General features: G+C 40.6%; 1 protein-coding gene across 7 annotated transcripts in view; it reads right to left on the bottom strand.

Moving 5' to 3' along the window:
- Ccdc158 (coiled-coil domain containing 158) overlaps nt 1-27,961 on the bottom strand; it is a 68,965-nt gene that overhangs the window by 27,070 nt on the left and 13,934 nt on the right. For all 7 annotated transcript variants that reach the window (XM_038317253.1, XM_038317261.1, XM_038317236.1 and 4 more), the window contains 6 exons: nt 26,548-26,662; nt 20,088-20,207; nt 19,337-19,534; nt 18,674-19,156; nt 11,852-12,041; nt 4,014-4,166 (listed from right to left, as the gene is read on the bottom strand). In XM_038317253.1, the coding sequence (XP_038173181.1) occupies nt 4,014-4,166; nt 11,852-12,041; nt 18,674-19,156; nt 19,337-19,534; nt 20,088-20,207; nt 26,548-26,662 (1,259 nt within the window). The remainder of the gene's footprint in view (nt 1-4,013; nt 4,167-11,851; nt 12,042-18,673; nt 19,157-19,336; nt 19,535-20,087; nt 20,208-26,547; nt 26,663-27,961) is intronic.

The following is a 27,961-nucleotide window of genomic DNA, read 5'->3' as shown; positions in this document are numbered from 1 at the left end:
TTATTTTCAAAAAAGCTGGGAATGTTTTAATGTTTAAAGATTATTTCTTTAATTTTATATGTATGAGTTTTTCTGCTCACATTTATGTATGTTTGCCCCATGTATGCCTAGTGCCTGTGGAGGCCAGAGGAGGGTTCAGATCCCCTGGAACTAGAGTCATAGAGGGTTGTGAGCCACCTATGTGAGTTCTGGAATCAGACTCTGGTCCTCTGCAAGAGCAACAAATACTCTAAACCACTGAGCCATCTCTCCAGCCCCACATGAGAATGTCCCACTGAATCCTTAGGACATGGAAAGCTATTGGAAAGATATGGGAGGCTGTCTTTACAGAGAATTTTAAAGTCAGAAGACCTTATCTTTTATTTAAAAGTCAGTTGAGAAAATAGGTTACAAACTAATACTGCTTTGAGTCAGGCCTAGCTATAAATTAGAGGTTAAAAAGGAAAATTAAAACATACTATTTGCTGAAACAAAACATCAGAAAAACAAAAAGATTTTTCATTAAGAACATATTGATGGTTTTTGCCAGGTGTGCTTGGGCATTCCTTTAATCTAGAGGCAAATGGATCTGAAGCTAGCCTGATCTACATAGCAAATTCCAGGCTAGCCAGAGCTACATAGTGAGATCCTGTCTTTAAAAAAGTTCTCATAATAATCTGCCAAAATCAGGGTCTATGATGATCTCCTGAGTAAATTGGGAGCATGGGGACCATGGAAGAGGGTAGAAGGGAGAAGGGGAGGAAGGAAGGGGAATGGAGAAAAATATACAGCTCAATAAAAACAGTAAAAAAAAAAAAAACAAAAAATCAGGGTCTATAATCCAGAGGTATATGCACTGATTTTAAAAATAATTTTAGTTTTTTGAAAATTTCTTACATTTACATAATGACTTTTTTTCATATCCATTCAGAATTGCTTTCAACTTGCTGGAGAGGCTCTCACCATATCTTCCTCCTGGCTCCTACCCCATCTTCGTCCTTCTAACTCACTGGAGAGGCTCCCACTTCATTCCCCCCTTTACCCTCAGGCAGGGTCGTGTACTCCCAGACTAGCTAAAAATGACCTTGAACTTCTAATTCCCTATTTCCACCTCCTCAGTACTGGTAATTTAGGGGTCTGCCATCAGGCCCAATTTATTTGGTGCTGGGGATTTGAACCTAGGGCTTCATGCATGCTAGGTAAACACTGTACCGAATGAGCTATATACCAAGGTCAACTGTTAATTAATTGATTTATTAGTATATCAGAGACTGACATCATTTGCTCACCACTTTGAAAAATTCTGGTCTATTAAGTAGATTATGGTTGTACTTCAAAGGTAATCTCATTTTTAATTTTAAGCTAATTTTACTCAATAAAAACAAATATTTGAATGTAAATACAAAGATTACCTAGGTAATTAATAATCATAACCTTCTGGAATGGCTGGGGTGACAGAATAGACCCTAAAGGCATCCTTCAACATCCTTTCCAAATGTCATTCTCTTAGCATTAATCATCAAAGAGCCAAACTGCCAAAAACCAGAATACTTTAGAATTGTGGATCCTCTGTGTACAGGACAGTATTGTCCCTGGGTCACTCTGATCTGGGGCTATGTGCTGCCAGAGTCAGGGGTGGTGGCACAGATTTTTTTAAAAGTATTTTTTTAAAAAGAAAACAAACTATCTTTTTTCATTTTACATACCAATCCCAGTTCACATCTCCCCCTTTCCTCCACCTTCATCGCCACCCCACCTCTCATCCACTCCTTAGAGAGGGTAAGACACATTGCTCCAAGGAAGGACCTAGGCCCTCCCTACTATATCCAGGCTGAGCAAGGTATCCATCCAAAGAGAATGGGTTCCAAAAAGTCAGTAAAAGCAGCAGCGACAAATCCTGGTGCCACTGCCAGTGGCCCTCAGTCTGTCCCAGCCATGCAACTGCCACCTACATTCAGAGGGCCTAATTTGGTCCTATGCTGGTTCCTTCCCTGTCCGGGCTGGAATTGATGGGCTCCCATTTGCTCAGGTAAACTGTTTCAGTGGGTGTCCCCATCATGGTCTTGACCTCTTTGCTCATATTCTCACTCCTCCCACTCTTCTGGACTTTGGGAGTTTAGCCGTGGGGTGGCATGGATTTGTAATCCCAGAACTTTGGAAGTAGAGACAGGAAGAACAAGATCTCAAAGTCACTTCAATTACATAGCAAGGTGGAAACTAATCTGGGCAACCGGACACCCTGCCTTAAAAAACAGAAAAAGAGCCGGGCGGTGGTGGCGCACGCCTTTAATCCCAGCACTCGGGAGGCAGAGGCAGGCGGATCTCTGTGAGTTCGAGACCAGCCTGGTCTACAAGAGCTAGTTCCAGGACAGGCTCTAAAGCTGCAGAGAAACCCTGTCTCGAAAAAACAAACAAACAAAAAAAAAACAGAAAAAGAAAAAGAAAAGAAGAATCTGTGCTGTTATCCAAGCATAAACGAATCTTCTAACTAATTAAAAAAAACAAAAACAAAGAAACCCTCAGGAGCCAACAAGATAGCTCAGTGAGTAAAGGTGCTTGGTGCTGAGCTGGCAACCTGAGCTTGATCCCTAGACCCACATGGTAGAAGGAGAGACAACTCCAGAAAGCTGTCCTCTGACCTCCACATGCATATACACATGCACAGACTCTCACATATACACTTACATACATGCACACACACAAATGTATAAAATATCTTTAAAATATTTTAAATAATGTAATGGGGACTGGAGATAGCATAGTTGGCAAGGTGCTTGCTGAGGAAGCACAGGGACCTAATTTTGACCCCAGCACCCTCAGCAAAACACTGTGCTCTCTGGGCCAGCAATCTACAAAATCAGGAGCTCCAGGTTCAATGATGGAGAAAGACCCTGTCTCAAAATAGAAAGTGGAGAGTAATGGAAGCTAACACCTGATGTCAACCCCGACCTCTAAACACACGCATACATGCAAACACATAAAAACACATAAACTAGATAGGCTTGAATTTGATAAATAATTTTTGAGACGGGTTCTCTGTGTGTCCCTGGGTGTCTTGGAACTCTCTTTGAGCCTGCTTCTGCCTCCCGAGTGCTGGGGTTAAAGGCCACCAAGCCTGGGTAAACACTAATTCTTATAGTCAGCCATTAAAGCTATACCTCAATCGGCAGAATAGCGGGAGAGGACCAGCTTCTCTCATTCTGACGATCCTCGCTCTCACTCACATGGCACGTGCTAGTCAGCTCCCTCTTACTCACATGATACACGCATGGTCAGCTCCCTCTTACTCACATGATACACGCATGGTCAGCTCCCTCTTACTCACATGATACACGTATGGTCAGCTCACTCTTACTCACATGATACACGCATGGTCAGCTCATTCTTACGTGATACACGCATGGTCAGCTCACTCTTACATGATACACGCATGGTCAGCTCACTCTTACGTGATACACGCATGGTCAGCTCACTCTTACGTGATACACGCATGGTCAGCTCACTCTTACGTGATACACGCATGGTCAGCTCACTCTTACGTGATACACGCATGGTCAGCTCACTCTTACGTGATACACGCATGGTCAGCTCACTCTTACGTGATACACGCATGGTCAGCTCACTCTTACGTGATACACGCATGGTCAGCTCACTCTCACTCACATGGCACGTGCGTGGTCAGTATGCCAGCAAGTGGAAAGGTAACAAGTGTGATAATGACCTACAATTTATGTAGACAACCTACCTGTAAACCTATCAGTGGCTTACATTTCTACCCTTAAACAAGGGGAGACGGTGAGATTTGTTAGAAGTTACGGGAATAGCTCTGGTTTCAGACATGTCAGGGACCGAAGCACATGGCGATTTCCCTTAACACAGTAAAAGTCCTGCTTTCTAACGCCTGTCGCTAAAGCCTCTGTGTGTTTCTCATTCCCTGACGCTGTGAGGAGGTGAGAGACAGTACATCCAGACTTGTGTTCTAACAAATCTAGGCGATGGAATTCAAACCCGGAGGGGAGTGGAGCGGAGCATACCATGGCCATCGGAGCCCTCCATGGTCTTCAGGGTATTCCTTGTTTGCTCCAGCTCAGACTGTGCAGACTTCAATTGCATCTTCAGTTTGTTTGTGGTGGTTTCCATTTCTTCACTTTTGTTTCGGAAATTCCTTTTCAAAACTTCATAGTCCTCTATATAACATAATAACCGATATTTGTAATTAATAACCATAGCTTCTTAGAGGCTGAAAGAAAACTCACTCTGGTCAGCCCTCAGTTGTTACAGCCCAGGTATCTGTTGTGCTTTGCTTTTAGCTGCTCTTCCTCTACCTACCTTCGTTCAGTGCTTCTCCCCAGCTTTTGTAACTAGCCCAACTTTGTTGCAGGATATTTGATCACACTGTGAAACCCGAGACAATGTTAATAACATCAAGCATGGATGGGGGCAGAGCCAGCAACTAGTTGACAGGAATTAGCCCTAGAGAGTACAGGAAGCCATAGAGGAGCCAGGAAGATGGATAGAGACACAGGAAGTACAGGAAGGCTTAGGGAGGGATTTGGAGTTTCATGGTCTTTTTGGTTTGGAACCAGTGGAGAGGTGCTCTCTTATTGGGTCTCTGGCCAAAAGAGAAGGTCATTCTGGTTGCTTTTCAGGCTCTCTGAGTTAGCATGTTTTTATCCCAGTATCTGACTACAGCAGTATAGTATTTGTGTTTTAATAAATAAAGCTTGCCTGAAGATCAGAATTCAAAGTCAGCCACATTATCAGCCATACAGGCCAGGCAGTGGTGGCACACACCTTTAAACCCAGCAGCCACACTAGTCAGCCATAGAGGCCAGGAGGTAGTGGTGCACACCTTTAATCCCAGCACTAGAGAGGATATAAGATGAGAGGAGACAGCTCTCATCTTAGTCTAGTCTGAGTGATTCACGGAGGCAGGATCACCCATTTAGGTATAAGGTAGAGGTTAGAGCCAGTGGCTGGTTGCTTTGCTTTTCTGATCTTCAGTTTGAACCTGAGTATCTGTCTCTGGGTTCTTACTATTCGTGCTACATCTGACTCCCAATTTAATTGGTAAATAGAATGATTGAACCTTAGTTTTAAGACTATATGAACTCCTCATGGGGATTTCTCACAGGGACTCTGGAGAGGTGAGCGCATCGGAACTCTGGAAAGAAAACCCGAGCTTGCTGCTGATATTGCTACTGCGGATAACCTGAGAAGTCAGCAGACTTGGTGAGACACCTGTGGAATTCTTAAGGAGAGAGGTAAGTAATATTAAAAAAAATCTTTCCCACATTAAGAATGGGAAATCCCAAATGCAGGGAATTAGACTGTGTATAGCCACAATGAATGGCTTGAAAGTTGAAAAAAATAAGTGAAGGGATAACTGACCTAGCTGGGATTGACAAAATGTCATTTTAATTACTATCAGTTTGACAACTCATATGTTATCCTTAAAAATGGTTTGGTAACATAAAATTTGGCTGATAAGATACAAGCCTTAGAAAGATTTATTACTGATAAGATACAAGCTTAGGAAGACCAACTAATGAAAACTAAAAAAAAAAAAAAACAGACACAGACAGAGGAATTTATACAAGAACCCACTATATCAATGCATGATGAAGCCAAAGGGGATCCGGTCCCAAAATTATTAGGAAACTAAACTTAGTTTACCCAGTTACTATACAAGAATGACCATCAGATGATGGGCACCCCTGAGGCTATGCAGAAGTTAAATGGAATCCTGTAGAGATATTAGATTTGAGAAGATTTAAGGAAGCAATCATTTCATATGGTGTGCATTTACCCTATGTAAAGCAGATGTTAAATTCAAGGGCAACTCAGAAGAGAATTATCCCCCAAGACTGGAAAGCTTTAGCTATAGTGGTAGTGGAAACTGGTCCTCAGTTACCATGGTGAGCATGGTGACAGAGGAAACTAGAGTTATAGAGCGGCAAAACAGGGCTGGAGCCATTAATATTTCCTGCAGTCAGCTTCTAGGTGAAGGCCAATATGCTGAGTTACAAAAACAGTTTGGATTTGACGATCACACCTTGGCTGTATGCTGTTTAGCAGCCTTGAATGCTTAAGACAAGGTAGATGAATCAGGAAAGAGGTCTGAGTCATTTACTAAAATTATGCAAGGCCCAAAGGAAGCCTTCACTGATTTTTTTGCAAAGATTGATTTCAGCTGTAAATAGAATAGTATCAGATATAGAAGTCAGGTGAATATTAATTGAATCTTTGGCTTTTGAAAATGCTAATTCAGAATATAAAAGGGTGATTAGGGCTTTAAAGGCAGGATTACCACCAATAGATGAATGGATTAGAAATACAGCTGATATTGGATCTCATACTTATGATACGTTTTTGATGGGAGAAGTAATTTCTAGAAATGTTAATAAAAATCAAAATGTCAGATGTTTTTATTGTGGTAAACAAGGTCGTTTGCAAGGCATTCCTAGAAGCAATTTTTTTTTCTAGAAATAATCCAAAAGAATGCCTCAGCCTTCTGGAGAATGCAGAAAGTGTGGCACAGGCCAGCCCTGTACTATTGAATGCAGAGCAACAAGAGACAGGCAAGGTCACCCTTTACCATTGGAAAACATCTTAGCAGGCCCCTTGCAGGCGCCAATATCAAATTTGGTTAAATCATTTCCTGTCAACATTGGGGAAACTCCTCCACAGAGCAATTAGAAAACTTAATGCCTATTATGGAAAACCACACCGCTCTAGATGACAGACAGCTTTAGAAGATGAAAGAAAAATTTCAGGAGAGACCAAAAAACAGTATTTTGGCAAATTGCTATAAATGATCAAAGACCAAAACTAAAAGTACAAACAAATGTAGGTTTATTAGACACACACACACAGATGTAACAATAATTTCACCAAAATCTTAGCATCCAGATTGACTTCTTGAGGAGGTAAATAGTCAGCCTCTAGTGATTGGAACTTTATCTCAGGCAAAACAAAGTATAAGATGTGTTGAGTGTATAGGATCAGAAAAATAGTTAAGAAAATTAAAGCCTTATGTGGCTGACATAGCAATGAATTTATGGGGACAGGATTTGTTGTAGCAATGGAAAACACAGGTTAACATTCCTCCAATCTCAAGACAAATCATAAAATAAAGAATACCTCTGAGAAAAATATTAGAAAGTATTATTAAGAATAGTCACAGATCATTCAGATAGTACATAAGTGATGTAGGTGTGTCTTCTATCTATCTGATGATTTCATTGGTTAATTAATAAAGAAACTGCTTGGCCTGATAGGTTAGAACATAGGTGGGTGGAGTAGACAGAACAGGAAGAAGGAAGTGAGGCAGATGCCTCGGGCAATCGCCATGCCTCTCTTCTCTGGGCCAGATGCCATGAAGCCAGCCACCAGGTCAGACATGCTGAATCTTTCCTGGTAAGCGACCACCTTGTGGTGCTACACAGATTACTAAATATGGGTTAAAGCAAGAGAGAGTTAGCCAGTAAGAGGCTGAAACTAAAGGGCCAGGCAGTGTTTAAATGAATATAGTTTGTGTGTTGTTATTTTGGGGCATAAGCTAGCCAGGCGGCCGGGAGCCAGGCAGGATGAAAAGCAGGCCTGCCCGAAGCTCCTCACTACACATAAACTGTTGGTCTTTCAATCTCCTTACTTTTAAAATGGTTAATTGACAAACCTGTCTGGGTGGAACAATGGCCTTTGACATCAAAAAAATTTACAGGAACTAGAACAGCTGGCACAGGAGCAGCTAAGTGCTCACATAGAAAAATCAACCAGCCCTTGGAATTCTCCAATATTTGCTATTAAAAAGAAATCTGGAAAATAGAGAATGGTAACAACAGATCTGAAAGCTATAAATAAGGTGATTCAGCCAATGAACTCTTTACAGCCTGAATTCACTTGCCTTCTTTATTACCTGAGAATGCTATATTATAATGATTGATTTAAAAGATTGCTTTTTCACTATGCCTTTATAAGAACAGGATAAAAGAAATTGCCTTCACAGCACCTACTTCTGATAATTCCCAGCCTGTTAAAAGGTACCATTGGAAAGTTCTTTCACAGGAATGTTAAACACATCCACCTTGTGTCAAATTTTGTATAACAGTCATTAGAAAAAATTCATAAACAATCTATAATTTATCATTATATGAACGATATCTTACTGGCTGATTCAAACACACACACTTTAGAAAAAATCTTTGATGAAGTAAGGAAAATTTTTCCTTGTTAGGGATTATAAATTACTCTTGAAAATATACAAAGAGGAGATTCTATTAATTATTTAGGATATAAAATAGGTTTATAGAAAATTCAACCACAGAAAGTAAAAATCAGGAGAGATCAATAACAAACTCTTAATGATTTTCAAAAATTGCTGGGAGATATTAACTGGTTATTGCCCACAACTGGATTAACTACTCAATAGCTTTATTCCAAACCTTACAAGGTGATGAGGATGTAAATAGTTCAAGAAAATTATCAGCTGAGCCTGAGAGAGAATTGGCTCTGGTAGAAAAGACATTACAGGATGACCATGTGAACTGCTTAGATCCAGAGCTTGATGGGGTCCTAGTCATTTTACTTTCTACAGGCATTCTTATGTGGAGAGAAGATAATATTTTAGAATGGACCTTTTTTGGTTTTTTGAGAAAGGGTTTCTCTGTAGTTTTGGAGCCTATCATGGAAATAGCTCTTGTAGACCATGCTGGCCTCAAACTCACAGAGATCTGCCTGCCTCTGCCTCCCAAGTGCTGGGATTAAAGGCGTGCACCACCACTGCCCAGCTAGAATGGATATTTTTAGAGTATAGAGTAAATTAAAAAATAAAGACCTATGTAGAAAAGGTTTCTGAATTGATTCTGAAAGGAAAATTGAGACTTCATCAATTAGTATGAATAGACCCAGCAGAAATTGTAATTGTAATGCTGAATTTGTTTCATTATGGGTGGAAAATACACACTGGCAAAATTTGCACATTGTAGTAATTTTTTTTGAGAGATTAGCAACAAGTATCCCCAAAGCAAGATACATTGATTTATAAAAAGAACTTAATTGGATTCTCCCTCATATAACAAAAGGAACATCAATTTCTAGAGCCCCTACTAATATACTGTATACTGATGCAAATAAATCAAGAAAGGTTGATTATAAGTCAGGAAATCTAAGCAAAGTGGCTCAGAGCCCTTATGATTCTGTTTTTAAAAATCAGGATTATATGTTATTCTTATGGAATTAGATTTTTCAGAACCTCTTAATATATATACATATATATATATATATTGACTCTCAATATGTAAAAAAAGAGTTGTTTTACACACTGAAACTACTGAACTTATTCCAGATGATTCAGAATTAACTTTGTTATTTACTCAGCTACAACAATTAATCAGAAATGGACATCATCCCTTGTCTATAACACATACCAGATCCCATATGGTTCTACCGGGCCCTCTGGCACAAGGTAATGATGAAATTGATCAGCTATTAATAGGAAATTTGATTTTAAAAAAATCCTTAATTTCAGCCAGGCAGTGGTGGTGCACACCTTTAATCCCAGCACTCAGGAGGCAGAGGCAGGCAGATCTCTGTGAGTTTGAGGCCAGCCTGGGCTACAAGAGCTAGTTCTAGAACAGCCTCTCTGAGCTAGCATGTTTTCACACCAACATCTGACTCCTGAGTCTTTATTGATAAATAGAATAAAAGAGACTTAGTTAAAAACGTTTGGCAGAGAAATCCCACCAGATTGCAGCCTGAGTTGGCAGGGTGCTGACTTTGGGGACTTGGGACTGCAGAAGGTAGTTAAAATATCAGTAGATTCAGGTGCAGCCACTAAGCTGACAGAAAAACAAGACTTCTCATTTTTTGTTCTTGTTTTGTTTTTGAGTCAGTCAGCCTATCTAGAGACAGGATCTCACAAATGATGTAGCCCTGGCTAGCCTGGAACTTTCTATATAGGCTGGCCTTGAACTCACAGAGATATACATGCCTCTACCTCCCAAGTGTTAGGATGAAAGTCATGTGCCATATGCCCAGCTTTATGTCTTTTTCATCTTAAATCTTCTTTTTGGATGACTCCAATATTCATGACACCATAAATGACTTAAGGCTCCCAAGGATCTTTTCACAATTTATTTCTCAATTGACATTCGAGTGTCTCACTTTCCTTCTACCCTAAGGGACTACACACTGAACCCAAAGCCTTGCCCATACAGGCAAGTACTTTTTTTTTTTTTTTTTTTTTTTTTTTTTTGTTTTTTCGAGACAGGGTTTCTCTGTAGCTTTGGAGCCTGTCCTGGAGCTAGCTCTTGTAGACCAGGCTGGTCTCGAACTCACAGAGATCCGCCTGCCTCTGCCTCCTGAGTGCTGGGATTAAAGGCGTGCGCCACCACCGCCCGGCTACAGGCAAGTACTTTACCACCAAGTTACAACCTGTATTTATCTATCTATACAGTTATTTACTATCTATCTAGTAACTATCAAAATGCCTGACACACGGTCACTATCCTATCATAAATGAAGGAAGAAACTCACAAGATCCCACTCATATCACAGATGATAGCTTCTGAGGGAAAACTGTGTTTTCCCCCAGGGGTATGGTCTGAGTAGGTTGTCCATGCCCCAGTGGATGGTCCTAAACCCATGCATAATTAAACAACACTAACTGGACGTGGTGGATTATGACTATGAGAACATGAGGTTAGGAGGGAGATGGGAGAGGGTATCAAGAAGAGTAGAAGGAGGAGAGTGAAGGTGGGTATGACCAAAACACCTTATATACTGTGTGAAACTCTCATAGGATAAACACATTTAAAAATACTTGGCATAACCTCATTCACCATACATATGTTTACCTATGTATACATGATAGAGATTTTGAGGGGTAAAACAAGGTCTCATGTAGTCAGGATGGTCTCAAACTCACTACATTGCCAAAAATAATGATGAACTCCTAATTCTCCTTCTCTCTACCCCGCAAGTGCTGGGATTATAAATATGTATCACACATGGCTATGATATATATTCACATACTAAAGTCCAACTCCACGTATCCTAAGTGCTGCCTCACACCGGCTTACCTCTGCCTCACCTTTGCTCTGGAGCCTGCCTCTTCCTTAGTTCCCCTTTAGTTGTTGCTATTATTGTTTTCTAATCCCACAAAGTAAAAACTGCGAAGAAATGCTTTAATCACTATGTTCTACTAATGCAACCTCCCAAAGTACTCTTTGTTTTGTAGGAGGGAGGGGATGTGGAGGTGTGTGTGTGGTTTTATGTTTGTTTTGAGAAGGGGTCTTGTTATGTGACTCTGGGCTGTCCTGGAACTCACTGTGTAGACCAGGCTGGCCTTGAACTCACAGAGGCTCATTGCCTCTTCCTCCTGAGTGCTGGAATTAAAGATGTGCACTTCCGTGAGTGACCACACAGGCCCAGAGTAGTCTTAATTCTTCGCTCTTCTTCCATTCCCACTGCCACTGCCTCTGTTTCAGTCCTCATCATACTTCCTCCTTTCAGTAGTTTTGCACGATTCTATTTATACACATCACCTTATTATCATTTACTCAAGTGATCTGACTCAAAGGATGCAAGATTCCCATTTCCATAAAAGCAAAACCACAAACAACATGATTTGTCTGAATACCTCAAGAGGCCTGGAGTCTGGATACCTCACCATACTCTTGGAAACTGGGGACTGAGTAAAGATAAATCAAGACACAGAAGTCTTCATGGAGAACGGTGAGATGTACACATGACTGGAACGGCAAGGCTATCTATATCTGTTGTGTGCAGTCAGGCACTCTCTTTCCGTAGCTGTGTGGTGCCCATGCTGGACTTCCCAGCGAGCACCAGAGCGAGAACTGAAGTGGCGTACCTGAGAGACTGTTTAGTTCAGTCCTGCTGGTCTTCACCTCATTCAAGAGTTGATCTCTCTCTTGTCTGATGTCCTTCACTGCTCGGAGTCGCTCAGAGCCTGCATTCACCAGCTTCACCTTTTCCAGTTCTAGGTCACTCACTCTGGCTTCAAGCTCCCGGATCTTTGCATCTTTTTTATCTTTTAAAATCTGTTTATGACATATACAAAGTACAGGGAAAGGAGTAAAAGAATATGTACATGTACAGGAGAAAAAACGAAAACAATAAAACCCCTAGCATCCTTTCAATTCTATCTACCTTTAATTTGTTCAGTACTTCTAAGGTTACTTATATAGTTTTCTTGTGGTACAATACCCATGAGAAGCACTGTGTGGTATATGTGGGGGTGGTACTTTGGCTCCTAGCTTCCAGGATACATCATGACAGGAAGGCATGGTAGCTGGAACACCTCATTCCACAGTGGCAGAAACATGTGGTATGGCTTCCTCATATCTTGGCAGATCACAGGGCAGAGCTAAGGCCAGAATCCAAGGGATTATTACCTTCAAGACCCGCCTCCACCCACCAATTCTGCTACTTAGGTCCCAAAGGCTTTAGAGCTGTCCAAAACATCACTACCAACTGGGGCACAAGCGCTCCAACCATGAGCCTGAGGAAGACTTTCCAAACTCAAACCCTAATAGTTGGCAAAAGGAAAAAGCAGAAGAACAAGGCAGTGAAGACTTTCAAATACATGAGCCTGTGGGGACATTTTACTTTCACTCAGGGTATAACAACACTAAATCTGGACTTTAACATAAAACCCAATGTAAGTGGGAGAGAGAGAGAAGAAAGGAATGAGTCACCATTCTTTTAGACCCAGATGTCCATTCCCAGGATCACTTGCCGTAGCCTACAACTATTCTCTATTCATTCATGCTACATTGGGTACTTTTTCATATACTGGGGACACATAAGAGAGCCAGGACTAAGTGAGCCTGGATGTGAGGTCCCTATCTTAGACTTCTCTTGCCTTACTCAAGTCCCAAGCCTGGATACCACCCATGTAATAGCTTTGTCCTCAAGTCCTCCTTAGGAAAGAGAGAGACAGGGACACATCAAGAAAAAGACTAACAACAGAAAGGGAAGAGATGGGAGGGAGGGGGATGGACATGAGGGAAGGGTGGGTTGAGGGAGGGGTGGATGTGAGGGAGGGGTGGATGTGTGGGAGGGGTGAATGTGAGGGAGGGACTGCTACTTGAGGTGAGCTGGTGTATAGAGAAGTATTAACACAGCAGGCCTGTTCCTGTTCTTCAGTTCTGTTCACAGGCTGGTCCTTGGCTGGCATTTAAGAATTCAGGAAAGCTTTGGTGGTTTGGAAGAAAATAGCCCCCAAAGTAAGTAGGCACTATTAGGAGGTGTGGCTTTGTTGGAGGAAGTGTTTTACTGTGGAGGCAGGCTTTGAGTTCTCCATTGCTCAAGCTACTCTCAGTGGGTACACAGTTTACTTCCTGTTGCCTGCGGATCAAGATGTAGAACTCTTAGTTCCTTCTCCAGCACCGTGTCTACTTGTGCACCATCATGCTTGCTGCCATGATGATAATGAACTAAGCCTCTGAAAGTGTAAGCCACCATCTCAACAAATGTTTTCCTTTATAAGAGTTGCTGTGATCATGGTGTCGCTATATAGCAACAGAAACCCTAAGACAGAGTTGATATCAGGGACTGGGGTATTGCTGTGATAGGAAGACCATGCTTTTGTTTGAAGGAATTTGGACCTTGGTACAGTGGAACAGAAAATCATTTGGACATTTTAAATGCTGCTTAATGGGCCATCCTAGTAGGAACATGGAAGACAGTTATGCTGAGGGTGATTTGAGCTGTGGGGGACTGGATCAAGAGGTTTCAGAGGAGAAGAATTTTGGTATGTTGTCTACTAATCATTCTTGTGATATTTTGGTGAAGAATGTGGCTGCTTTTTGCCCTTGTTCAAAGAGTCTGCTTGTGGCTAAATTGAAAATATTTGGATTAATTCTGTTGTCAGATAAAATCTCAAAACAGTCTAGTATTGACTCTGTTATTAGTGTTAACTCTAATGAATATTTTTAATGAAAAGGAGTGAGCTGAGCAAGGAAAAATACAAAATGTACACTTTGAGGAAAAAAAACTCCAGGAAGTAGAATGGAGTGAAGGCCTGTGTTCAAGGAGATAAACAGATTAGGAAGGAATAAAGGGAGTGGTGACCTCAGGGTAAGACCCCACCCAGCTAAGCTTCCAACTTGTGAAAAGGAATTAAAGAAAAGTGAAGGAAACCATCAAAAACAGAAAGTTGGTGAAGATGTAATTGAATGAGGGGGCCATGTTCCAGTCCCAGAAAGCAACAGAGCTTGGCAGCTTTGGCCATGTTGTTTTGACTTTAGAATCAAGGATAGAATAAAGGGTTATGGAATCTTCCTCCATGACTAAGAAAAGCCACTGAAGTCAGGCATGTGCCAGGGGTGTGCCTGAATGGAGGCCCAGAGAGTTCAAGATCATTGTGTGAAGTTGTGAAGTTGAAGCCTGGATTGCCTTGGAGAGCCCAAGATGTTGGAGATGCCAGGGTTATGGAATGTCTGCCAAGGAAAGCTGCTAACAAGGAGTGTAACCAGCCCAAGAAAAAGAAGTGTATTGCAGTCAACAAAGCTGAAAGGAGTTGGAGATCTGAAGAACACTTTGACATCAGATATAGAGATACAGTTTGGAGTTTGCCCATCTGTTTTTCAGTCTAGTATTTCCTTACTGTGCTCCCTTCTCTATGTTTTGGAATGGTAATGTATATCCTGTCCATTAAACGTTGGAAGAGCTAATACTAATACTCCTCAAAGTATTCCACACAATAGAAGCAGAAGGAACATTGCCAAACTCATTTTATGTTACCATGATACCCAAACTACACAAAGATGTAACAAAGAGAACTACAGACCAATCTCTCTCATGAACATTGATGCAAAAATACTGAATAAAATACTGGCAAACCAAATCCAAGAACACATCATCTACCATAACCAAGTAGGCTTCATCCCAGAGATGCAGAAATGGCTCAACATATGGAAATCTATCAATATAATCTACCATATAAATAAACTGAAAGAAAAAAACCCCACATGATCATCCCATTAGATGCTATAAAAAAGGCCTTCAACAAAATCCAACACCCTTCATGATAAATGTCTTGGAGAGGTTAGTGATACAAGGAATATATCTAAACACAAGCAACTTACAGCAAGCCTAGATCCAACATCAAATTAAATGGAGAGAAACTCAAAGTCATTCCATTAAAATCAGGAACAAGAGCATGGGAGATCTTTCCATTTTTTGGTGTCTTCTTCAATTTCTTTTTTTAGAAACTTAAAATTCTTGCCATACAGGTCTTTCATTTGTTTGGTTTGAGTTACCCAAAGATATTTTATATCTGTGGCTATTACAAAGAGTGATGTTTCTCTGATTTCTTTCTCGGCCCATTTACTGTTGGATATAGAAGGCCTAAGGATTTTTTTTTTTAGTTAAAACTGCCACATTACTGAATGGGTTTATCATTTGTAGAAGCTCCCAGGTAGAGTTTTTTTTGGAGTCACTTATGTATATTATCATATCATCTGCAAAAAAATGGTAGTTTGACTTTTTTCTTTCTAGTTTGTATCCCCTTGATCTGCTTTTTGCTGTGCTCTAGCTAGAACTTCAAGCACAATGTTGAATAGATATGGAGAGAGTGGCCAGACTTGTCTTGTTCCTGATTTTAATTGCTTTTGGTAAGATTGCTCTTTTTATTATGCTGATTCTTACCAAAAGCAATCTACAGATTCAGTGCAACCCCATCAAACTCCCAACACAATTCTTCATAGACCTTGAAAGTGCATTACTCAGCTTCACATGGAAAACCAAAAACCCAGAATAGCTTAAGCAATCCTGTACAATAAGGGAACTTCCAGAGGCTTCACCATCCTTGACCTAAGCACAACTATAGAGCTACAGTAATGAAAGTAGCTTGCTATTGGCATAAAAACAGACACATGGATCAATGGAATCAAATTGAAGACCGTGACATTAATTTGTGCACATGTGAACACCTGACTTTTGACAAAGAAACCAAAAAGGTATAATGGGAAGGAAATCATCTTTAACATGGTGCTGGCATAATTGGATATCAATATGTAGAAGATTGCAAATAGACCCATACCTATCCTGTGCACAAAACTCAAGTCCAAATGGTTCAAAGACCTCAACATAGAGCCAGTTATATTGAACTTGATAGAAGAGAAAGTGGGAAGTCACCTTGAATGCACTGGCACAGGAGACCATTCCTAAATAGAACCCCAGTAGCACACACACTGAGAGCAACATTCAATAAATGAGACCTCCTGAAACTGAGAAGCTTCTATAAGGCAAAGGAGATGGTAAACAAGACAAAATGGCAGCCTAAAGAATGGGAAAAGATCTTCACCAACCCCACATCTGACAGAGGGCTGATCTCCAAAAGATCCAAAGAATTAAGAAACTACAACAAAATATCAAATAATGTTATTTTAAAATGGGGTGGAGAGCTAAACAGAAAGGTCTCAATAGAAGAAACTCAAATGTCCAAAAGACATTTAAGGAATTGCTCAACATCCTTCACCATCAGGGAAATCCAAATCAAAACAACTCTGAGACACCATCTTACACCTCTCAGAAAAGCTAAGATAAAACACTGAGGATGGCTCATGCTGGAGAGGATGTGGAGTCAGGGGAACACTCCTGCACTGCTGGTGGAGTGCAATCTTTTTTTTTAAATGTTGGGCCCGCTCCCCTCCTGCATATTTTTTTATTTTTGTTCTTATCTCTGAGGGTTTTGTTTCTGTTAACTCTTTTTTTAATTAATTTATTTATTATGTATACAATATTCTGTGTGTATGCCTGCAGGCCAGAAGAGGGCACCAGACCTCATTACAGGTGGTTGTGAGCCACCATATGGTTGCTGAGAATTGAACTCAGGACCTTGGGAAGAGCAGGCAATGCTCTTAACCACTGAGCCATCTCTCCAGCCCTGGAGTGCAATCTTGTACAGCCATTCTGGAAATCAGTATGGCAGTGTCTCAGAAAATTGGGAATCAATCTACCTCAAGACCCAGTGGTATGACTCTTAGGCATATAACAAAAAGATACTCCATCATATCACAAGGACATTTGCTCAGCAATATTCATAGCAGCATTATCCATAATAGTCAGAACCTTGAAACAGCCTAGATGCCATCAACTGAAGAACAGAGAAAGAAAATGTGCTACATTTACACAATGGGGTATTACTTAGCTGTAAAAAAAAATGATAGCTTGAAATTTTGCAGGCAAATGAGTGGAAATAGGAAAACACATCCTGAGTGAGGTAACCCAGACTCAGAAAAACAAGCACGGTATGTACTCACTCATAAGTGTATAGAAGACATGAAGCAAAGCAAAGCAAAGGATAATCAGACTACAATCCACAGCTCCAGAGAACTGGGCATGTAGAATAGGGGAGAGGGTGGAAAAGGAGAAGGGAGAAAGGAAGGGGTGTGGGAAAAAATATACATACATATATATATATATATATCAATAAAAATAAAAAAGCTAAAAAAAAGTTCTGGTACTGAGTCCTCAATAAACTTCTCTGTGGGAAGCATTTGAGTTCTCACAATTTCTTACTGGGGGAATCAAGGATGTACTGGGCTAGGAAGTGACTCCTGGAAGCTGGTTTTCTCTGGGCTTTCCCCCATTGCCTTTTTCCTTTGCCAGCTGTTTTGGTTTGAATCTGGGGCTCCCTCTTGTGTGTGACTACTTGTTGCCCATCTAGAAGTGCTTTTCTGAGGGCTCTGAAGCCTCTAGGAGGGGGAGCTGATTTGATGGAAATAGATCACTAGGGAAGCCTTTGAAGGCCACACCCAGTCTACTCTGCTTGCTGTCTACATAGTAAGTTCCAGACCAGCCATGGTTACATAGTGAGACTCTCAAGAGAAAAGAAAAGAAAGAAGGAGGGGAAGAGGAAAGAGAAGAAAAGAAAAGGGAAAGAAAAAATTTAGTGTTATGTAATTCATGCTTGGAATCCCAGCATTTGGCAGAATACTCATTGCAAGTCTGAGGGCAACTTGAGCCTCCATGAGTTCCATGGAAACTGGCTCCCCTGCCAAAAAAGAAAAACCCAAACCCACAAACAAAAAACAAGCCATAGAGACATGGGGCAAACACTGCAAAGATGAATAAGGTGTGTGCCCCGCTTTATGCCGTCACCCATGCAGTGAGGAGATTCGTTATTTCAGTATTCCCAGTGCAGCACGGAAGTGCCAGGCACACAGTTGAGCGGTTCAACACAACGGGCAAAGAAGCTGACATTCACATAGGCCAGGCTAGTTGATGTATATTTTCTTAGCCAAGCCTCACAATAGTCCAATAAAGTTGTATTTTTCTGTTTGCTTGTGGCTTTTTCATAGACACACACCAAGTGTCAGTAAACAGTTCAATGTTACATAGTAATTACGAGGTGATGGGGGTCAAACTTTGGTCTGTGAAAAATACCCCAAACTGTGAGCTCAGAGAACATTTCAGAGAGGGGTCCTTGCGATTTTCCATTTGTACCCATGGTCCTCAACCATTTTGGAGCCACACATTCCTTTTAGAGAGTGAAAGTAGGGATTTTTCTTAAAAACTTACGTACAGCAACTCAGATACTTTCTATCCTAGGGGCCCCACAAATATCAAGAGTAAGTTCAGTTATTCTCAATATATTCTTAGGTTATTGCTGCTTGGAGAATAGAAAATTCAGGAGCTAGGCTGCCCAAACCCCCGCTCAGACCTTAAACTCCTGCAGTTCCAGCTTCCGGTCATTGATCTCTTTCTCCAGCTGGGCCTTTTCCACCTGCATCGCACCAGCGGTCCGTCCGTGCTGGCCAACCAGCTGCGTCATGTTCTCAATCTGCTGCCGCAAGATCTCGATGACCTTGTCCTTTTCTGCCATCTGGAGCTTAAGCGCCTCACACTCGGTCTGCACATTTCTCAGGTGGTCCCCCTCATTCTTCAGGTGTTGAAGCTCTTGTAACTTCAAGTCCACCCGCGAGCGGAGCTTAGTGATCTCTGCATTGGTGGCCTCGATGGCTCGTTCCTTCTCCTGGAGGGAAGCCGTCAGGTCGGACACCGTCCTCTCAGAGCTCTCAAGGGTCATCTTCTTGGCCGTCAACTCTTCCACCACCTTGCGCAGCATCTCCTTGGTGGACTCGAGCTGTGCAGTGAGGGAGGACACTTTCTCCAGGCTCTCATTCTTCCCCTGAATGGCTGCCATCTGTGGGAAAACAGAGTTTCATAATGAGGGGGAGGGAGGTAAGTTAACTCAGTGTGAAACCCTGCCCTGGATAGTCCAGAAAGCCTGACTTAAACCATTTTGCTGTCAGAACATTAGGCACAAAGGACATTTTTCATCATGGACGAGGCCACCTGGCAACGGCACAGCTTGCACGCTCACCTGCCGCTCCATCTGGCCCTGACACTCGCTCTTCATGGCCTTGAGCAGGGCCTCCAGCCGCTGCACCTCCATGTTCCTGTCGTCCAGCTCGCGCCGCAGGTGGTCGATGGTGATGCTGTTGCCGGTGTCTCGGTCCCACAGGCGCTTGTTCTGCTCCTTCTCCAGACTCAGCTCCTTCTCCCTCTTGTGTAGGTCTGCCTAAAAGAAGCGAGGAGCGCTCTTTCTCCAGCCACGGTCACAGCCGAAACAGATTCTTCCATTTGCCTTACACGGTCTTGGAGTTATGTGATTTGAGACGTCTTTGGTTACGGAAAAGAACTGCTTTTCAACAGCTGACTAAAACTGATTATTTTCTAGAAAAGTACACTGGTATTTTGCTTAAACATTTTAGCTGGTTTAGGAGTGACATCTCACACCTGTAATCTCTGCACGCAGGAGGTGCAGATTTTGTGTTCTGAATGTCATTTTGCTACAAAATGAACACACCACAACCTGAATTTAGTAGACGGCAGTTCTAACTGAAAGAGTGTGGCTACTTGACAACCTACTTTATCTAACATGTAACAGCCACGCCTAAAGAAAAAGACACAGGTAGGTATCTTATATAATCATTTAAAGTACGTAGAATGATATCCCATGTGTATGCACAATATTTTGTAAAAATCTATAATTTTAAAATGTAAACTGGCTTGTGAAATGTATTGAAAATGTTCCCAGATCCCAAATCTCAGATTATAGAGCATGATCTCACCAACAGCTTCTGGAGTTGGTCATCCAGATTTCCTGACTCCTGACTGAACTGGTCCCGCTCTGTGCGTGCCTCGGTGAGCTCTGAATTGGCAAGGACCAACTGCTTCTCCAGCTCTTCTATCTGGAAGAAAAGCCCAAATCAGACAAACGCAGCCCAGGTCGGCGGCGTCTGAGAACAAGCCCACGCTAGCAGACGGTGCTATGAGAGGCGGAGCGCATACGTCTGAGATGTCTGCAGTGTCCCAACCTTAGCATCTCCGTAGGATTAGTCAAAGAGGAGCACTCTGGGTACAGCACACTCTGCTTTGTGCTTCTCCTCCACAGGAGTTATCTTCTGGGGAGATACACTCTATAATTCAAAGAGTCTCTGGTGGCATAAATAATGTACCGTAGACCCCAAACAAATGAACTTTGCAATACTGAGAAGAGCTGTCTTGCTTTAGAATATCAGTCTCAGCTGGGCATAGTGGAACACCTTTAATCCCAGCACTGGGAGACGGAGGCAAGTGGATCTGTGAGCTGAGGGTCTATGGGAGTTCTAGGACAGCCAAGGCTAACACAATGAGACCATGTCTTGAAAAAACACCAAACACCAAAATAAATAAATAAAAATAAAAACATCAGAGTCTCGAGAAGATACTGAATACAAAAGAATGGGTCATGACAGTGCACCTGTGCCATTATGGTGGCAGATTCAATAGAATGAGTGAATAGCAATGTTTAACATTAGGGGAATATAATTCAAAACTTTATTCTCTTCAACTATAAAAAAGAACGAGAATCAATTTTAAAGAATATATTTTTTCCTTGGTCAGGAATGCTAACTTGTCTGAATAGAGAAATTCAGGTCTCTGCACCAATAACAGCACACGGGATGACACCCTTTCCTTGCACAAGCTCAGCATGCAGCAGGCCCACAGGAGGACCCGGGCTGCTCCAACTGCAAATGTTCCTGCACCCTCAACATGGGCTGAGTGCTGATCCCAGACCATGGAGACTCCAGGCTTTGATGTGAGCTGAGCCACACAATATCAAGACTCAGGTAATAAACTATTTCATAAGAACATGTTAATACTTAGTGTTATGCAATGAAACCCCACCTATAACTATGGTATTTTATCATCTACCTTCTAGGATTCAAAAGATTTCATACTGGCAGAAATGCAACACATTTCTTCCTTTTTCTAAGGTACAGTCAATAGGCTTGAAAAGTTTGGTCAAGATTAAAACTTAGTTTGGATGTGATCAAACCTTCTTAACTGGAAAACATATGACCAAGACAAATGTTTCTTAATAACCTTTTATTTTTACTTGGAACATTCATTTAAAACTCTTCATTTATTAAACCAATATATAATCAATAATCACATTATATATATATATACACACATATACACATATTTAACCGTCTTCTTGACAAATAATAAGCATAAATGTGTAGGGCTCCTGTATCTATTCACATGTACACATAAATGACTTAAGAAAATACTAATACAGAAATATCATACAGTTATGCATTCATCTATAATATAGTATCAGTGCCTACAGGGCTGAGGACATAAATTTAAACATTTACATTGGATATATGTTTAAGTTGGCTTTATGTAATTATGTTATATATTAAAAAGTATTTCATAAGAATTAAGTATATAAAGTTTTAGACTCTAATTATATTTGATAATGTTACAAGGCATTCTCACAAGAATTAAGTACACATGAAATACTAGATTATAGATTATATTTGATTGTAAATTGCACATTGTACCGTACATTATTACTTCACAGGAATCAATGGATTACCCAACTGCACTACACTGCTATCCCAGGCTTAAGAAATACTTTTGGACTGGAGATATAGCTCAGTGGAAGAGTACCTGCTAGATTTGAGCCCTAGTGCTACTACTACTACCACTACTAATGATAAAAGAAAAACAAAAACAATAAGAAAATGAAAACAAAAAATCCTTCATTCTTATGCTTCTTTGGAGGCATACACACCAAGAAAACATGAAAATTAACCTCTGTAATATAAGTAACTTCTGAGAAAATGAATTATCAGTTAATGTAATCTTTTCAGTCCTGTCATTATTGGGAAAGCCTGAGTGGGCCCACTGAGGAGTGAAGCAAACAGAGATTGGAACCACAGCGTTTTACTACACTCACAGCAACTCTGCGGACCTGGCGGAATCGGCTAGGCTGCACTGGGTTCTGGTCAAGGTCCTGCATCCCGCCTCAATTTTGCTAAAGGCGCAATATTTTAAAAGTATTCTGAATTGTCATGAGTGGAACAAGCACTTCCTACTCCTAGCTTGGTACAAGCCGTTTCCATCCTTGAGCAAGAGTTATTGTTTATATTCTTTAAAAGTAGGTCTGTTTTTACTGCAAAAGAAAAGCAAGCGGCTCTCTCATAGTACCAGACTGGACAATACTATCTGAGACGAGACTAGGAGAGGAGCGGGGAGGGAAGAGCACATCTGCCCAGATCACAAGTCGCCCGACCCCACAAGAAACCTAGTTTTGGAGTTGTCAGTACTGACTCAGCTGCTATAGCTCTGCTTTTACCTTTCACTTTTTAGAGTAAAAACATCTGTATGAATCAATCCATCAAAAATAAACAAATGGACAGTGAAGGGAAAACCACTGAAGTAGCAGCTGAGCTGGTACCAACAGCTATAAAAAGAAAACCCTGCACGAAAGCCTTTGAAATGTCCAGGAGGCACTGACGTCTGACCAGAGTAAAGGTTTTCTCCGTTCTTTTCACACAGCAGCGCTGGTTTCCCTTTCACCATCCATGGACAGACTTTTGGTTTGGATCCAAACAAATCAGAACAAGGATTTCGTTCTAATATCACTGATTTTAGGGGTATTAGCCAATCGTATCAAATCATATTGGATCTGCGCTTTATTTATTTACTTGGTTTTTTGGTGGTGCTTTTGTTTTGAGACTGTGCTCAAAAAGACACAGGTGTGGCCCAAGGAGGGCGCTGTGCATCAGCATGAAGCTGCACAGAACTCTGGGAAGCCTTTGCAGCCTCTTCCAGCATAGTGGACAGCTCAGTCAGTGCTACTAAATCTTCACAGCGGACTAGGAAATCCAGCTCCAGCCACTTTCAAAATAGAACAAACTTAGAATCAATATAATGATATATTTTTGTTGTCAAAAAGCGAAAGTTAAGAGTAAAGCCAAATCTACAGAGCCAATAGTGACAGCTTCTACTGGTCCGAATTCGTAAAGGGGAATTCTGGAAGTTCTCCTAAAAGGGAAAAAAGAATAGAAGACAGCATTATAGTTCAACACTCTGATCAACTTTGAAAAAGCTACATCTAAGATTTTCTTTAAAATACAATTTCTGTTTTCACCATTATGAAATACTTTTTGTTAACCTGAAAAGACTTGCCCATAATGGATTTTTTCCTGAATTTATACACCCTAAGTAGAAAAGTTTCATTCAGTCAAAAAAAAAAAAAAAACAAAAAAACAAAAACAAAAACAAAAAACTCTGTTTTTAAGGCATGTCTCATATACCCCAGCTGGTCTTAAACTCACTATGTAGCCAAGGATAACTTTGAATGTCTGGTTGCCCTGCCTTTACTTCCTGACTACTGGGATTTCAGGCATGTTCATGGGGACCCTGGTGCTGGGATGGAAACAGGGCTTTAAGTATGCTAAGCAGACACTCCCCCAACTGAGCTCTAGCCCAATCAATAGGTATTAACTTTGTTGACCTCCCCTTTGGTTTTTGAACATTATATACTGAAATCTGCACTAAAACAATGAAGATGAAAATGGATTTTAAGTTTTTAGCAATGTGAAGTCATAATATATGAAAATGAAACAAAATACACACAAGCATATGCTTTTAAACCCTGCAGCCAACTTTCCCTGACAAGACATTTCACACTAGACTTCCCAAGCAAATCCTTGTTAACTTGCTTAATCTTTGTTACTCAGTTACATCAAGTATTAGTGAAACTTCAGGCCAAAGTGTGTTTAACTCCATATTAACATGTATTCTCTAACTAAGGCAACAGGAGCTGCTTCCTCTTGAGAGCCTAGTTAAGCATCATTAGATCCATCTCTTAGGTTCACTATGATATATTTTATCAACATTTCAATGGTCTAGATCAAGACTGATATGTCCCTTTCCCTTTTCCGAGATAGGGCCTCACAATGTAGCTAAGGCAAGCCTTGAATGTGTGATCCTCCTAAATCAGCCTCCCATGTGCTGGCTGTCCTCCTTATAAACTGGATGAAGCTTATGAAGAGATCATTTTTCCAAGCTAATGGAAAGCCATAGTAATTTCAAATTATATAAGTAAACACAGGTGAACTGAGCTGGATTTAGTAGTCTGTGACTTTTCAGAGTCTGATGTCAATAAATATTTGTCTTTTCAAAATGGCTCAAATAGTCATGAATAACAGCTGTTTTATTGGACCATAATACAATTATGTGACACTGTCAGATTATAAGAGTATTCTCCCAGCCAGTACTGAAGCCACAACCACCCTTCTGCCCTGGTATCTGTAGGGCGGTCTCATCCTTTGTGGATGGGTTTGTCCACAGCGAGTGGACAATCATCATCAAGAGAAAAGTCTGTCCTGTCCTTAGAAAAGAAACTGGAACGCAAAGCTAAGCCTCTCTGGGCTGCTCCAAGGCTAAGAGCTCTACAAGGGGTTTACAAAGGAGGGATGGTATTCAAACTACATCCCCTTAGTCAATCACAAGATCAGTTGAATGATCCTCAAATCAAATCTGAAGAGGAGAAAACATCAGCTCACATTTACTAGAGATGAATGTTGTTGTGTTGCTCCAGCTGTGTGTGTAACTGAGCGTAGTGACCAGAACAGTTGAGGACACTGCTGTGGAGGACCCTATCTATCACTGACGTTCTACAGTTTCTGTGGAGGACCCTATCTATCACTGACGTTCTACAGATTCGCGTTAGTTCCTCTGCTGACTCTAACAAAGCCACAGCAAATCTTCCTTTTCTTGCTACAAGGTTAAAGACAGAGATCTAATTTACATGGTTGAGCCAAGAAGATAGCGCCTTCATGTGGTAACTGGAGGGACAGTGGGAATTAAACTGCTGCCCATGGAAAAATAAATAAATGTTTACTTATTTGTTTGAGTTTGCCCACACAATGATCGGCTTCTTCTACTGCCACCCTACAGAACTGTTTTCATTTTATAAAAGGTCTAGTACCTGCATCACCTTCTACCTCTTCTAAATCACTGCTCCAAATAACTAAGAATGGGAAACTGAGTAAACGAGATGGCAAACACTATACTTAAGTTACCTCTGCCAGACTCTCTAAAGGGAGGACTAGAGATGGATTTATCCTCCAAGCTTCCACAAACTAAGACACTGGCACAGCACTGAGACTGAGAGCACCCCAGGCAAAGGGCAAGCAACCCTCCTCAGGGAATGAAGAACGTCACTGAAAAGCAGCTTTGGTTTTTTGTTTAGGAATTTCACTGATTACAAATGGTTGAATTTAATACATTTTAAGCTCTGAACAAATGGTTGATAATAATATAAAATAACTTCTTTTTAGCTATTTAAAACCAAAAAATAGAAAGTACCAAAATTTTTAATTAAAACAAATTTTAATGACATGTATGTGTGTGTATCTATGAGTGGGTGTGTCTGCATGAGTGCTAGAGCCCATGGAGATGTTAGATGTCCCTGGAGCTATGGGCAGTTATGAACACCTGCCGTGGGTTCTGGGAATTGAATTTAGGTCCTCAGCGGCTACCATCTCTCCAGCCCTGCCTCTCCAAAATATTATTATCTGATTTTCTTGGGTTTTTTGTTTTGTTTTTGTTTTTCAAGACCAGGTTTCTTGGTGTAACAGCCTTGGCTGTCCTGGAACTCACTCTGTAGACCAGGCTGACCCACCTGCCTCTGTCTCCCGAATGCCTGCCTTTAAGAGCAATTATATGCTAAAAGATCAAGACTCACGTTCTTAAATTCTATTTTAACTATTTTGGGTAATCTTAAATTTTAGTTTTCTAGCCACAAAATGATTAGAAGTTGATGAGTTGTAGGTCCCCAAAACATTGGTGGTAGATATACAGGCCAGCTGGTACTGAATATTTGCTAAAGCCAAGACATATGAAAATGAATAACAGAATCCTATTCTTTATTCTTAATTTATTTTTGTGGTAGTGAGGATTAATCCAGAGTAGACAAGTGTTCTTCCAGTGAGCTATATTCTCTGCTACTCAATTTACTTTTTAGTAATTTACTTGAAAACTATTTCTCAATTTTTTATGAATTCAAAGATACAATTTAAATAATAATTTATAACTTAATAGATAATATAGAATGCTTTCACACCAACTTACACTGATTTTAAAAATACTCTTTTTAGTTAGAAATTATTTTTATTCTTTTCCAATTATCAACATTATTGATCAGTATGTAAAACAGTCCTTGGAAGTGAAGTCTAAACTTACCTTATCCTCATACATCCTCTTGGCTTCCCTCAGTTCAGAACGCAGCTGAGAAACAGTAGACTCCAAGTCACTGAGCTGGCGCATATACATGGAGTTTTGGTTCCTTGCTTGTTCTCTAAGAAGGGTTGAAAAGGGCATAAAAACAAATAGCAAACTAAGAATAGAAGTGATACCTCAAGGGCTCCTCATATCTCTTAGATGCTATCAATAATTACTTTATATAGTATCAGAGCAACTGTTTTCATTTTGCAAACTTGCTTCCTTATAGTTTTAGCTCAAGATTGGGGACAAAGCTTAGCGGTATAAGGTATGTGTGTTATATATCAAATTCTGTTCAATTCCTAGCACCAAAAACAAATGTTAATTATCAAAGCAGGTGGTGTGTGTGTGTGTGTATGTGTGTGTGTGTGTGTGTGTGTGTGAAGATATACATATGTATGTAGGTATTCATTACACTATTCTCTACTTTTGCATATTATCAAAAATGTCTGTCCTGGGGGCGAGAGAGATGGCTCAGTGGTTATGAGTGTTTGTTATGTAACCACGAGGACCAGAGTTATGGTCCCAACACCTACATTCTGAAAATGTTAGAACTATAGCTCCAAAGAATCTGATGCCCTCTTCTGGTCCCCACATGACAGACAGGTGCTTATATGTGCACACAGAGGTACACATACACTTATACAAATACAATAAACCTTTAATTTGATTTAGGTTTAATTTAACTGACACATGACAATCTTAAGAATCATTTCAAATTATAAAATTTCATATGCATATATATTATGTATATACTTGAACATATGTATCTTTTCTAATTGTGTTCATATATGCATACACAATTATATAGAGAGATATACATGTAATTGTTTATATACAAGTATTCCTAATATTTGTGTGGTATATTTTCTTTGTCCTATCATTTGAATGAATAACTCAGTGAATCCCAGGAGCCTGAATACTTGCAATAATACTTTGTACATGGTGGCACAAAAATATTACTGTTATCTTTCTGTTAAAGTGCTGGAAAAGCTTTATCTTTTTCTCATGGACCCAATTATCAAGCAATTTCAAAAAGATATTAGGACAACATATGAGTTAAAACAATAGTTGTTAAATTATTATTTTACATGTATGAGTTTTGCCAGCATGTATGTGTGTGCACCACGAGCATGCCTTGTGCCCACAGTGGTCAGAAAAGGGCATTGGATCCCCTGGAACTTGTGGAGGGCAAAAGTTCTCGCATGCACAGATAAGCACTGGAAGAGGCAGGAAAAATTAAACATGCATACTTGTCTCTTCAAAGATGTTTGCCTGTTCTCCTGGAAAGCTGGGGAAGAACGTAGTTCACAACCTGGTGATCCTTTGCTGTCTGATGAGTCAGGCTCCACCTATATCCCTCAGAATTTATGTT

The sequence above is a fragment of the Arvicola amphibius genome, chromosome 1 (genome assembly GCF_903992535.2).
Source record: "Arvicola amphibius chromosome 1, mArvAmp1.2, whole genome shotgun sequence".
Taxonomy (NCBI): domain Eukaryota; kingdom Metazoa; phylum Chordata; class Mammalia; order Rodentia; family Cricetidae; genus Arvicola; species Arvicola amphibius.
The sequence above is the reverse complement of the archived record's forward strand: the minus strand, read 5'-3'. Positions and strand labels throughout refer to the sequence as shown.